The sequence below is a fragment of the Sturnira hondurensis genome, unplaced genomic scaffold (assembly GCF_014824575.4).
Source record: "Sturnira hondurensis isolate 20B ecotype Veracruz unplaced genomic scaffold, ASM1482457v3 Scaffold0014432, whole genome shotgun sequence".
NCBI lineage: Eukaryota > Metazoa > Chordata > Mammalia > Chiroptera > Phyllostomidae > Sturnira > Sturnira hondurensis.
The window spans coordinates 800,154-812,910 of NW_028087063.1; the positions used below are offsets into that span (position 1 = coordinate 800,154).

The window sequence follows — 12,757 nt, forward strand, 5'->3', positions numbered from 1 at the left end:
AGTTCAGCTATTAGTACTTGGCAGGGGGCGAGTGAAGCCTAACTGGTTGGCCTTTTTGAAAACACCAACCTGTGTACTATCCACACCAAACGCTTAACGATTATACCAAAGACATCCAGCTAGCACGCCGCATACGTGGGAAATGTGCTTAAGAATCCACTATGATGGAAAACATTTCATTCTTTAAAAAATTTTCTCCATAGCCCCTTTCTTTAATCAACATGCAGCAGCTCAGCTGCTGGTAACCACAGAGGTACCTCTTGCAAAGGAAATATTTGGTTATCCAAGAGCTGGCCTATGCAAAGAAATAGAAGTATTCTGTTGGCAAGATGTGGATGTGAAGAAACGGAAAGAATAATGGATTTATTTCACTGCCCATACTTGGGAGAATCCATTTCAGAGAAGTAAGGGAAATTCACACATAACTGTGTAGGTGAGACCCTGATGCATAGGAGAGTGGGTTTTCTGTTTGACTAACATCGGCCCCTACCATCAAAGCTAAAGCACGTCAGTGAAACTGGGAAAAAGCTGAGCCTTGAGTTCAGATAACTGTTGGGTGAATTTGTCCACAGTTGCCTAAAATTACATAATGATTGAATGTCAGCTTGTTGTGTGTGCTTTTAATAAATATGGTCCATATTTGGAAGTATAGAAAGAGTTCTTTTTGTCTTGTTATTGACAGTTCTGAATATTTGATACATATTTTTGGTGGGGTCAAATGTTACCTAAGTGTATGATTGCAAGTAGAAAATAGGAGACAGAAAACAGATATTGATAGTTTTTCTATTTTCATTTGTGCGTGAATTGTTTATATATTTATATTTATATATATAAATTTATATAAATATATATATATATTTAAAATACATATATATGCAGGGACAAAAAGCATTAACGCAAGTCAAAATGTTTCAGTGACCAAGTTCCAGCAGTTCAACTTTATAACAATATAAATAAACCTGGACAATGCCAGCATTTGGATTTTTTAGCAAGTAAATTTCTCATTGATGGCAACTAAAGGGTGTTTGTGGCATTTTTATCGCACAGTGAATACCATCCATTCCCCATACTTTTTTGGGTTGTCCTACATGCAACTACATGTTTTTAATGTCTGTCTCCTGTGCTGTTCCCGTGTCTTTGCTATGAAAGGACATTAAACTAGCTGCCGGCAGCTCCCTCCCGTGGCCGCAGGAGAGGCGGGGTAGTGACGGCCCACGGAGCTGCCACCACCGCTATTACTGGCTTTGCCATCATCATGCTCCAATTCCTGCTTGGATTTCCTTTTGGCAACTGGGTTGGAATGTGTTTGGCTCAGAATTATGACATACCAAACCTGGCTAAAAAGCTTGGAGAAATTGAAAAGGACTTGGATGCCAAGAAGAAGCCCCCCCCTCCGCCCCCCTGCCCAGTTCATGAGGCGCATTCCAGCACTGCGACCTGGAAGTCCTGACCCTGCTCTCCTTGAGAGCTTCCTCCCTGATCTGAACCAAAAGCCTGTGTCTTACTCTCCAGTCTCCGCCTTTGCTCCACCCTGCGTGGCCTTCAAGAACACAGGGGGCCACAAGTGAAGAACTGTCCTCATGTGTCCAACACCCTCACCTCTTTCCTTCCTCCCGCCAGTTGCTTGGACCGTCCTGAGGCTGGAATTATGGTGCCAGATTAGTAAACATAGCCTTTAATTAGTGATCTCTCCCTTATTCTTTGGGACATCTACTGCCTTTTTCATAAGAAAACAAGCTGAGTTTTCTATAGCAGATCAGATATAAATAATGCTGATTTCACCATTTAGCGATTATAATGGGTGTTGAAACATTTGGTACTAAATTATGTTGTTTCAAGGTCGTTGAAATTAAAAATCTAGAAACCAAAAAAATACATTAAACTATAAAACAATAACTCACTAGTTTACAGAGATTGTCTTTGCTTTTTCTGAATCTATCATAGTGTCCTCTATAATAGTTTGCTTTATAATGTAGTTATTTCTTGTCATTAATATGGAAAGTAAAAGCCTTATATTTGGTGAAACAAATGCGGGGTAGATACTAATGACCATTGTTCATAGAGAGTTTTGTAACATTAGTGGAAGCATAGCAAATAAGTCATGTATCTCATGCTACAAGTGTTGTACTCAAGGTTTATCACGTTAACAATCAGCATGTATGATTTATATCAAATGACCTTCCTGCCAACTTATTGATAAAGTATTTGTGCTATAAACTTTGTTAATGGTTGCTTTGGACCCATTCATATTTCTCAGGTAAAAATACATTAAGTGTCACAATGGAGTATACTTTTACATTTTAGTTCAAACAGTATTGGATGTAACATTTTCGGGATAATGTTTCATACATTGTTATTCTAATCTCCCATGGTATAATACATGCCTAGAAATTTTGTCCTTGGAGAATATACAAAAATACAGAAATCCAAAGCAACATTTAGCACCCACTTCTCATATGCAGATGATTCTCTTGCTAGATTGTTCTCTGTGTACACTGATGTGGTATATTTGTTCTGTGTGATTTCAAGTGACATTTCCGTGTTAGCTTTCTATTTTGGATCTTTTCCTCTGAAAATATCCTTTTCTCTTATTAAGATAAAAGCAATTAACAATATATAACCCATGATTCTGGCACCTGTAGTATACAGAATATTTTATTACAGAGACAGGAATTTACAGGATATAGCTTAAGTAAGAAAAAAATAGCTGTAATGACCAGAGATGATACAGCTAAGACTTAGGACTTGGGAACTAATTAGAAACAAGGGCGTGAATACTGTTGGCTTTCTCTGTCCTCATTTCTCAGTTCTTTTTATGTGCTATCTTCTCTTTTTGTACAGACTATCATATTTTGATTCTAATGCCATATGGCAGCATATACCTCCTGGATTTGGCCCTTTTCTAGTTAATAAACTACCAAGTACAGTTTGCTTGGTTTTGATTCCAAATGTGCACAGAAAGGATTCTGATTGGCTCAGTTTGTGGGTCAGGTACCAACTTAGGACCAATCAACTACAAATGGAGGGGAAGTTGGCAGATTTCTGTGCACTTTCACAAAAACTGGGGATGTGATAACAAAGAACTGGGCAGGCAAAATAATACTAAAGCACTTTTTAACTTAATTAACCTAATATTTATTAGACATCCATTTTAGGCAAGCCTTTGCATATAGCTGTTGTGCTAGATAAAGAAGAGTAAGATACAGTATCTTCACCCAAAAGATTTTGAAAGGGCACAGCCACTGCACCAATCATTGGAGTGCAATGCAGACAGAAAAGGGAGTTTGGTAAGGATCAACTGGAGAGAAATAGGAGAATATGAAAATAAGAGGCTTGATCCTCTTCAAAATTTTTGGGGTAGGAGAGAGCAAGGGACAGAATCAAACTTGGAAGCAAATGGGGGTTGACTGAGCCTAGTGCTAAAGCTGGAGGAAATGGGAGAAGAGCACTTAGGAACTTGCTGGGTTTCTTCCTCAAAGATTAAACCAAAAGATGGATAAAGGCATTAGTAATAGTTGAATTTTCAAGTAAAATTGTAGTGGACGTAAATCAATAGCTTAGGGCACTCTTTGACGTTATCTCATATGTAGGAGCTTAAATACCGTAGAACCGTAACTTCCTCGCTGCCCTGTCCTCTGTTCTGTGGTTCTTTTTTCTTGTTTTGGATGCTCATTGTGTCAGCGTTATTGGCATAGTTAACCCCACAGATGGCATTCAGGAAAAGAGATTGTCCCCTTATGGGTTATCATTTCTTTCCAAAGATGGCTTTTGGATTCATTTCGTAGCATTTTTATAGTTATTTTGTTAATGTTAGCACATGAACTAGTAATTATTATATGAAGGATATGTATTAACATTAAGTGGCATTAAAGTATTTAAGTTTCTTTTTGTTGGCTTTTGGACAATTTTAAGGTCATGCTGACAGGTTTCCTCTTGCAGATAAATTAAAATACTTTTTTAAAGTAATGATTTTTGGCGAGGCTATACTAAATGGTGTTCTAGAGTTCAAATGTATTACTTTGCCCAATTTTCTATTTTGTATGAAAGTTCATAATTCAAACAAAAGTACAATAAAAGTCTCTCCTGAAATTGTACTTTGTGAAACGAGGATGGCCATTACTCTGCCCCTTGAGGTTCATAAATTTTCCCCTTGGCATGTGTCCCTTCGGTTAACTGGCAATAAAAGTTTAGAGTTTACCCATACAAACGTTATTATTTTCTCATATTTTTAGTTTTGTTCATTCTCTGTAAATAATGGTTTTGAAAAAATAAAACATATCTTTTATAGGTTATACACATGTGGGGGGCGAAAGTAGGTTTACAGATTTTATATGGAATATAATACAATAACTAATAAACGATAGTGCGAGAATAAATTATCACAACTGAAAACCTTCATTTGCCCCACCCAGGACATACGAATTAAACGTCTGTAAAGTGCCAGAGATGTCTTCTGATGCAGGATTCCGTGAATATGTTATGCTGAAAAACATGAAGTGATAGCTAAAAGTTTAAATGATTAAATTAAGAAAATGATTTATGGCAGTTACAGATGATAGGTAACAGAACCCTTTTTTAAGATCAATCTCTCCTCATATGATATCCCCATAAACAACAGCAACAACAGACTACCCATCCGCAAATTCAAAACTAGTTATATAACGATTGTCATGATGTTTTTCTATTGTTGTTCAGCTACAGTTATCCTGCCTTTTCCCCCATTGCTCACCCCTACTCTCCCTCCCCACCCCCACCATCAACACCCCCCATTGTCCATGCCCATGTGTCCTCTATTCCTGTTGATTTGCTTCCACTTTGCCCTTCTTTCCGCCGTCATCCTCCAACCCCCTCCCCTCTGGTCACTGTTACTTTGTTCTTTATTTCCAAGTCTCTAGTTCTGTTTTGCTCATTTGTTTGTTTTGTTCATTAAGTTCCACTTATAGGTGAATCATACGGTATTTGTCTTTCATTGCCTGGCTTATTTCACTTAGCATAATGCTCTCTAGTTCCATCCATGCTGTTCCAAAGGGTGGGAGTTCCTTCTTTCTTTCTGCTGCATAGTATTCCATTGAGTAAATGTACCAGTTTTTTGATCCATTCATTTACTGATGGGCGCTTAGGCTTACTGATGGGTGCTTTGTATATTATAAATAATGTTGCTACGAACATTGGGGTGCATAGGCTCTTTTGAATTGGTGATTCAGGATATTTTTGGTATAGTCCCAGCAGTAGGATCACTGGATTGAAAGGTAGTTCCATCTTTAGTTTTTTGAGGAAATTCCATACTGTTTTCCATAGTGGCTGCACCAGTCTGCATTCCTACCAATGGTGCACTAGGGTAACATTTTCTCCACATCCTTTGCCAGGGCTTGTTTGTTTATTTATTTATGATGGCCATTCTGACTGGTGTGAAGTAGTGTCTCATTGTGGTTTTAATTTGCATCTCTCTGATGGCTAGTGATGTTGAGCATCTCTTCATGTATTTATGGACCCTCTGTATGTCCTCCTTGGAGATGTGTCTGTTAAAGTCCTTTACCCATTTTTTAATTGGGCTTTTTGTTCTCCTGGTTTGGAGTCATGTGAATTCTTTATATATTTTGGAGATCAAACCCTTGTCTGAGGTATCATTGGCAAATATATTTCCCATACATTGGTTCTCTTTTCATTTTAATGCTGTTTTCTTTAGCAGTGCAGAAGCTTTTTAGTTTGATGTAGTCTATTTATTCTTTCCTTTATATCCCTTCCCATAGGGGATGTATTGGTGAAAATAATGCTGTGTGGAATATCTGAAATTTTCCTGTCTCTGTTTCCCCCTAGGACATTTATGGTGTCACAACTTATATTTAAGTCTTTTATCCACCTTGAGTTTACTTTTGCGTATGGTGTAAGTTGGTGGTCTCTTCATTTTTTTTACATGTACTTGTCCAGATCTCCCAATACCATTTGTTGAAGAGCCTATTTTTACTCCATTTTATGTTCCTGCCCTGTTTGTCAAATAGTAACTGACCGTATTGACATGGGTTTACTTTGGGGCTCTCTATTCTATTCCATTGATCTGTGTGTCTGTTCTTATGCCAGTACCAGACTGTTTTGATTACAGTTGTCTTGTATTATAGTTTAATATCAGGTATCGTGATCCATCCTACTTTGTTCTTCTTTCTCAAAATTGCTAAGGTTATTTAGGGTCATTTATGGTTCTCTGTAAATTTTTGAAATACGTTTTTTTTAAAAACGTTTTGATTTTCAAATACAACTGACTCTAGATTTGAATAAGAATTCGCTCATTTTAGTGAAGCTTTTAACAAAGTTTAACTTCTGTAAATGGAATTATTTGCCAACATTAAAAACACCTAAAAATGATGGTTTGAGGTATCTTTTAATTCTACTTTATTGAAGAAAAGGCTTTTTAAAAAATAATTTATTCAACAAATATGGTCCCACAGAGCTTTCATTTGAGGGGAGCAGCGGTTCTCACTGGGGCGCACCTCGCACCCTCTGGACAGCCTGCTAAAAACACAGATGGCTGCGCCCGACCGCTGCCGTTCCAGGTTGATTCACTACTTCTGTCGTGGGGTCTAGAATTTGTATTTCTAACAGGTTCCCATGTGTTGCTGAGGTCCTGGGACCACACTTGAGAACAGCTGTGCTAGAGGAAGGCAGGGCGGTCTATCCCCCAGGTCTCTAATTAGTCTACCCTCTGCTCGCCCACGCCCACTGCAAAAACCCCCTTTGCAGTTATTTCCAGTAGTAAAAAAGCTTCCCATAAATGCAGTCTGGTGTGTGGATCGTGCACAAATTGTATAGTTGCTTATCAAATTATCAAGAAATAAATGAGGTCAGATAGACATAATTTTGAAAGACAAAGCTGCCTTGTTTATCCAAGTAAAAATGTATTATCAGCATTATGGACTGATTTCCAATTTAATCATCATTTTATTTTAACATAAAGCTTTTCTTTCTGATTTTTTGGTAACCCTCCAGGTTTCCATAGTCTTTTAAAAGTGATAGCCAATGGTTCTTTATTGCAATAATTAAGATGGATAGCAGCATGCCAGCTGGAATGACTACACTTGTGTTTGTTGTATAAATTATTTTCCTAGTATGAAAGCCTCTTTTATGGCTTCTACTTTGGTTATATCTTTTGTACCCTAAATCATTAAACAGAGCATGTTTAGGAGAGATATTTATAAAGAAACTGGTAATATTTACCAATTTTTACTCAGCATTAATTCATGTCTGCATTTTCCTTAGCATGGAAGATTGCTTTTCACTTTGTTCCTTCTGCCAAGAGCAGCAAAAAGGCCTTTAACCCTCATGAGCCTGGTTTTTCTTTTTCCTTTTTTTTTTTCTACCTTTATACCTCCTTTCTTTAGTTCTAACTTTAATCTCTTTTTCTTGTGAATCCTGAGTGGCTTTGGAGTGTTCACCCAAAGTACATAGAAACATAGCCCCAAATGTAAATTTTTTATGTTACATTTGAAATTCCCTTGAAACACAGACAGCAATAGACTTTTGTCATTTTTAAAAAAATACTTCTTGAGTTTAATGGTCTTTTTCATTTAAAAAATGAGTGGACATCAAATTCAACAGAAATTATTCAGATAAAGTTTGGATACTAGTCACCCTATTTTTGTATCCATAATATAGCACCTAATTCATTTCGGTAAATATTTGCTGACTATTTTTGTTCCATACATTTGGCTTTAAAGGAAATTGCATGTCATTGTTATATATTTACAATGCTTATCCTTCCTTTTAAACTTTATAAATCTGAAAAGAAACATAAAAATATATTTACAATGCTTATCCTTCCTTTTAAACTTTATAAATCTGAAAAGAAACATAAAAAAGTAACACAATGCCAGAACATTTAGTTATTTTCCATATGCCAGATAACTAGTTAAAACAATTCAGAGTAGCTAACAAGAAATATTTAGTCATAATGACTATATGTTATTGCAAATATATATATATGTATATACACACACACACACACACATATATATATATATTAGAGCTGAGCAGGTTTATTGTCTGCAACTCTTTACATTTCTATATCAGATTTCAATATAAAGCAAAACAGTGAATGAAATAAGCAAGAGACTATACCCAGTTATTGTTATCATGTTAATTTCTCTATCTTGTGATGGTTTAATGTTGTGTCTTGATAGGTTTATGCTTTTATCCAATTTCACAAGTTAGGCTTTTCTTACCACCCAGCCTTTGAAAACCTGCCCTCCTTGGAAAATCCAAAAGAGTTGGTCAGTTTAGACAGACAACAAGGATCACTCTGTTTGGAAAACTTTGGCTCTTTTTCAGCAGAGTTGCCATTGGTCTGAGAATACAGTGTTCACATCCACTGGCTAAAACTAACTTGTTTAGCAGACCGCCTGCATCTCTGTATAAGAACTGTTCTTAAAAGGTAGCAAACACCATCCTAACTCCCCTTATCCAGTGACTCACTACTAGTACCTGCTTTCTATCACTGACTTATTAGTACTTGTATTTTTGTATACAGATTTTATATGTTGTCACTACTATTATTTAAAGTAACTAAAGTCAAAAACATGGCAGTTGGAAGGAGTAACTACATTGTCCTTTGAAGGCCAATAAAGTTAGTTTGGAAAGAGTAAGTATCTCCTTGGGTCATTAATGAGATGATATAATATTTTATAGAAATATACTTTATTATTAAGTTTTGAAAATGATTTTCTGACATCTCTAAGTGCTATTTAATTTATAAATAACAGAAACAAAACATTATCATTTTCACATGTATAAAATATTTGAAGAGTTTTAAAATAAAAAATTTAATTTTCATTTTATTCTTTAATAGTATTGAATGGTAACTTTTGAGTAATAGACACTTCATGTTCAAATGAAATATTTTCTTTTTTAAATCCCAGCTTGATGAAGAGATAATTGATATAACACTGTGTAAGTTTAAGGTGTACAATGGATTGATTTGACACATTTATAAATTGCAAAAAATTACCACCAGAGTATTAGCTGCCACCTTCCCCCGATCATATAGTTACCATTTCTGTTGATGGTGAGAACATTTGATATCTACTCTGTTGGCAATATTCAAGTGTCTGATATGTTATTATTGACTATAGTCAACATGAGATACATTAGATCCTCAAACTTGTTAGTCTTATAACTGGAAGTGTGTGCCCTTTGAGCAGCATCTCACCATTTGCTTCAGACCCCGAATCCTGGCAGCCCCTCTGCTTGTTTCTCAGGGTTTTTTTCCCCTAGATTCCACATAGAAGTGAGATCATACAGTATTTGTCTTTCTCTGTCTGACTTGTTTGATTTAGCATGATGCCCTGAAGGTCCCTCCATGTTGTCACGAGTAGCAAGATTTCCTCTTTTTTTATGGCTGAATTATACAGGGTGGGGCAAAAGTAGGTTTACAGTTGTAAGTATGTGAAACACAGAGTTTATTCTTGTATTGTTATTTATTAACCATTGTATTATTTTATATATGAACAACTATAAACCTGTTTTGCCCCATCCTGTGTATATATGGTGTGTATGTCTGTGTGTATATACATACCATTTAAAAAGTATATTCTGACATCTCTAAATGTCATTTAATTTTGTGTATATATATATATATATATATATATACACACACACACATATACACCCCCCCACACCAATGTGTATATAATCACACACATATACACCACATCTTTTTTTAAAGTTTTTTAAAGAATTTATTTATTTATCTTTAGAGGGGAAGGGAAGGAGAGAGGGAGAGAAATATCAATGTGTGGTTGCCTCTTGTGCATCCCCTGCTGGAAACTGTGCCCTGACTGGGAATCAAACCAGGATTGTTTGCTTTGCAGGCCTGTGCTCAATCCACTGAGCTACACCAGCCAGGACCACATCTTCTTTATCCATTCATTCTTTAGTGGACATGTAGGTTGTTTCCTTATCTTGGCTATTATGAATAATACTACAATAAAACTGAGAGTGCGGATATCTTGTTGCTATCCTATTTCCATTTTCTTTGGATATATACCTAGAACTGAAGTGAGATTGTTGGAGCATATGGTAGTTCTATTTTTAATTTTTGAGGAACTTCTATACAGTTTTCCATAGAGGCTATACCAAGCATAAGGTATTCTTTGCATTTATATAATGATTCATTAATGCTCTTCTGTAATTTTATGGATTCAGAACAGTCATGCAGTGGTAATAAGCATGTTAATATTTTTCAGACACACTTTCAGAGATGAGTACAAGGCCCTCAGGAGTTTTATGCAGAGAAAGAATTCTTCCTACACAATTATAGAAATACTGAAGGGAAAGATTTTTCTGAAGATGTGGTGCTGGTGCTGGTGGTGGTGGTGGAAGAAGAGATGGGATTTGCTGGGTGAAGGAGGTGAAGAGAAGAGAAACCAATCTATAGTTTCGAGAAATAGAAGGGAAACAGCAATAACCATGTCATTCTGGGGTAGTGGATAATGAAAAACACTCAAGCAAAGGGAATGATAAAAATAATGCTTCTGAAACTCTACCAAACCTGCTCCTTATGTTTCAAGTATATGGCTTATACAGAGAACAAGTAAGATAACTTATTCTTAGATAACATAGTGATTTCCATTATACTCAATTAAAATTTCTGTCAAGAAATGTGCTAACTTTAGACACTTTGTCCAGTTGTTAGGAATTTTGAGTACTAACAGTAAGTGGATTTTTGTGTCATACCTTGCCATTAAGAGCCATACAATTACAATGAATTTAGCTTGGATGGACTGATTTATATATTTAAAATAATAATACCTACAGGGTTTGAATTTGGCACTTGTAACTTTAAACTATGGCTTTATTTTATCCTCACAGTCACCTCTGATGTTCTAACAGGGCCATCTGAACAACTGTACCATTGGCGGTTTCAGTCCCCGAGATTGCCAATCTGGGTCACCCAGAATTAGCACAATGGGAAAGGCAGGTCAGGCAGGCTGCGTTAGAAATCACAAAGGCAAGTTGTCTTAAGTTGTAGGAAAGGAGGTTGTGTCTGCTATGGTGCGTACCATAAAATCCATCAGAGAATTAGGGTGGTTTCAAAGCAAGTCGTGGCAGAAGAGTTAATATCCATTTTTCCTGCATATGTGTGTGTGTGATTGTATGTGTTTGTGTACCCCAATATTGTTTTCACCTCCATGGAAGTAGGCCTTGCTAACTTGGTGTGTGATCCACTGTTGGTTTGTAAACCCAAATACTAACTCGTTTATTCTATTTACCTTTTGAGGCAGGCCGGCTTTAATTGATTTAACAGCATGCTAGCAATTCAGAGACTACGAAATCTAATCATATTTTAACCCATCCTTAAATTGCTTTGTATCTATGCTTTAGACTCTACATCTGTGAAAAAATGTTTGATGATGCCATACTCCCTCATGGGGATTTATTTGAGAAATAAATATTTTAAATGATCTTGGGGCACTTTGAAAATACAAATTGATGTGAAAAAGTTATTTAAAAATTTTTCTTTGACATCATCTTAGAAAGAAAAAGTGTAACATTTCCCATTTATAAATATTTTTAAGAAATTTGGTTTATCCTTCAATGTTCTACACACTGTGTATAATAAATACTTCTCCCAACCTATTAATAGAGTTGGCAGATATGATATAATATTGAAAATATTTCTATTAAATAAACTTTCAATTATTCATGTTAATGGAAGATCATTTAATGCAGATCCTACAAAATGACTGACTGTCAGAAAGACCTCAGGAAGGATGAAGAGGCAGAAAATTAGGGGCCCTGATCTGTATAAATGCCTTTGTCAACTTGTTAACAGTCTTGTCAGAGGCCATGTGATCAGGGAAGATGCAGCTCAACTCTACAATTAAGAGAAGTGGGGAGTTGGAAGGAGGTGATGCCCAACCCCCCAAAGCATTTCAGTTCCGTGGGAGGAAGGAAGTGGGTCTGTGAGGGTGCAATGGCCGTAGGAGTGGTAGTAGCAGTAATAGTAGCAGCATTAACAGCAGCAGGAGTAACAGGAGCAGTAGAAGTCCTAGCGGTTGTCATAGCGGTAATAATAATATAGAAACAGGGATCACGGCAGCAGAAGCAATAACAAACATTAGCTAACTGTTTACTACGTGTCAGGCACTACATGTTTTCAACTCTTAATTCTCACAGTAGTGTTTATAACATATTATTTACATTTTATGGGATATGGTCTGTGAGAACATTATTCATCAAAATCAGCAAAGGGCCAAAGGGCAAATTGGTGTGCAGTTCTCGAAGTTTAGCATACTGGTCGGTGTCGTGAACAGAGCTGAACGGGAACATTGGCAACGCTGTCTTTAAGGCTATAGACAAGGGGACTCTCTGAGTATCTGCAGGCTGAGACAGCTCTGAGGCTGAAGAGCAGAGCAAATAGAAGGCTCTACAGTTCTCTCTGAGGTCTCGTAACTAGGAGAGAAATAAAAGCCTAGAATGTATTTATTATAAAGATGAAAATATAAGAAATAATAACATACAATTTGCATTGTAAGCCAGAATAAAGGGGGGCTGGAATCTTGTAGTGGTGACGGCATTTTATAAACAGAAACAGGTTATGAAAGAGAAATGGAGTTTTTTCTCCACAGACATTCAATGTCAGGACCAATAGCATTGGTACAGAATGATACGAGTAAAAGAAAGAAGGATAAACCTCTAGAGTCCTTTCCATACCTATGCTTTTATAAAGTAGTGCATAAATTTTGACTATCTCAGGACAATAATCATA

The 12,757-nt window shown here is 36.4% G+C and overlaps 2 protein-coding genes across 3 annotated transcripts in view; both read left to right on the forward strand.

The window, feature by feature from the left end:
• The window catches only part of ALCAM (activated leukocyte cell adhesion molecule), a 209,992-nt gene that overhangs the window by 29,783 nt on the left and 167,452 nt on the right, over nt 1-12,757 (forward strand). The window lies entirely within an intron of this gene.
• Nucleotides 1,219-4,725, forward strand: LOC118999005 (short transmembrane mitochondrial protein 1-like). Its single transcript, XM_037063334.1, has one exon. It carries the CDS (start codon nt 1,256-1,258, stop codon nt 1,448-1,450), a length of 195 nt encoding a protein of 64 aa, XP_036919229.1. The 5' UTR covers nt 1,219-1,255; the 3' UTR covers nt 1,451-4,725.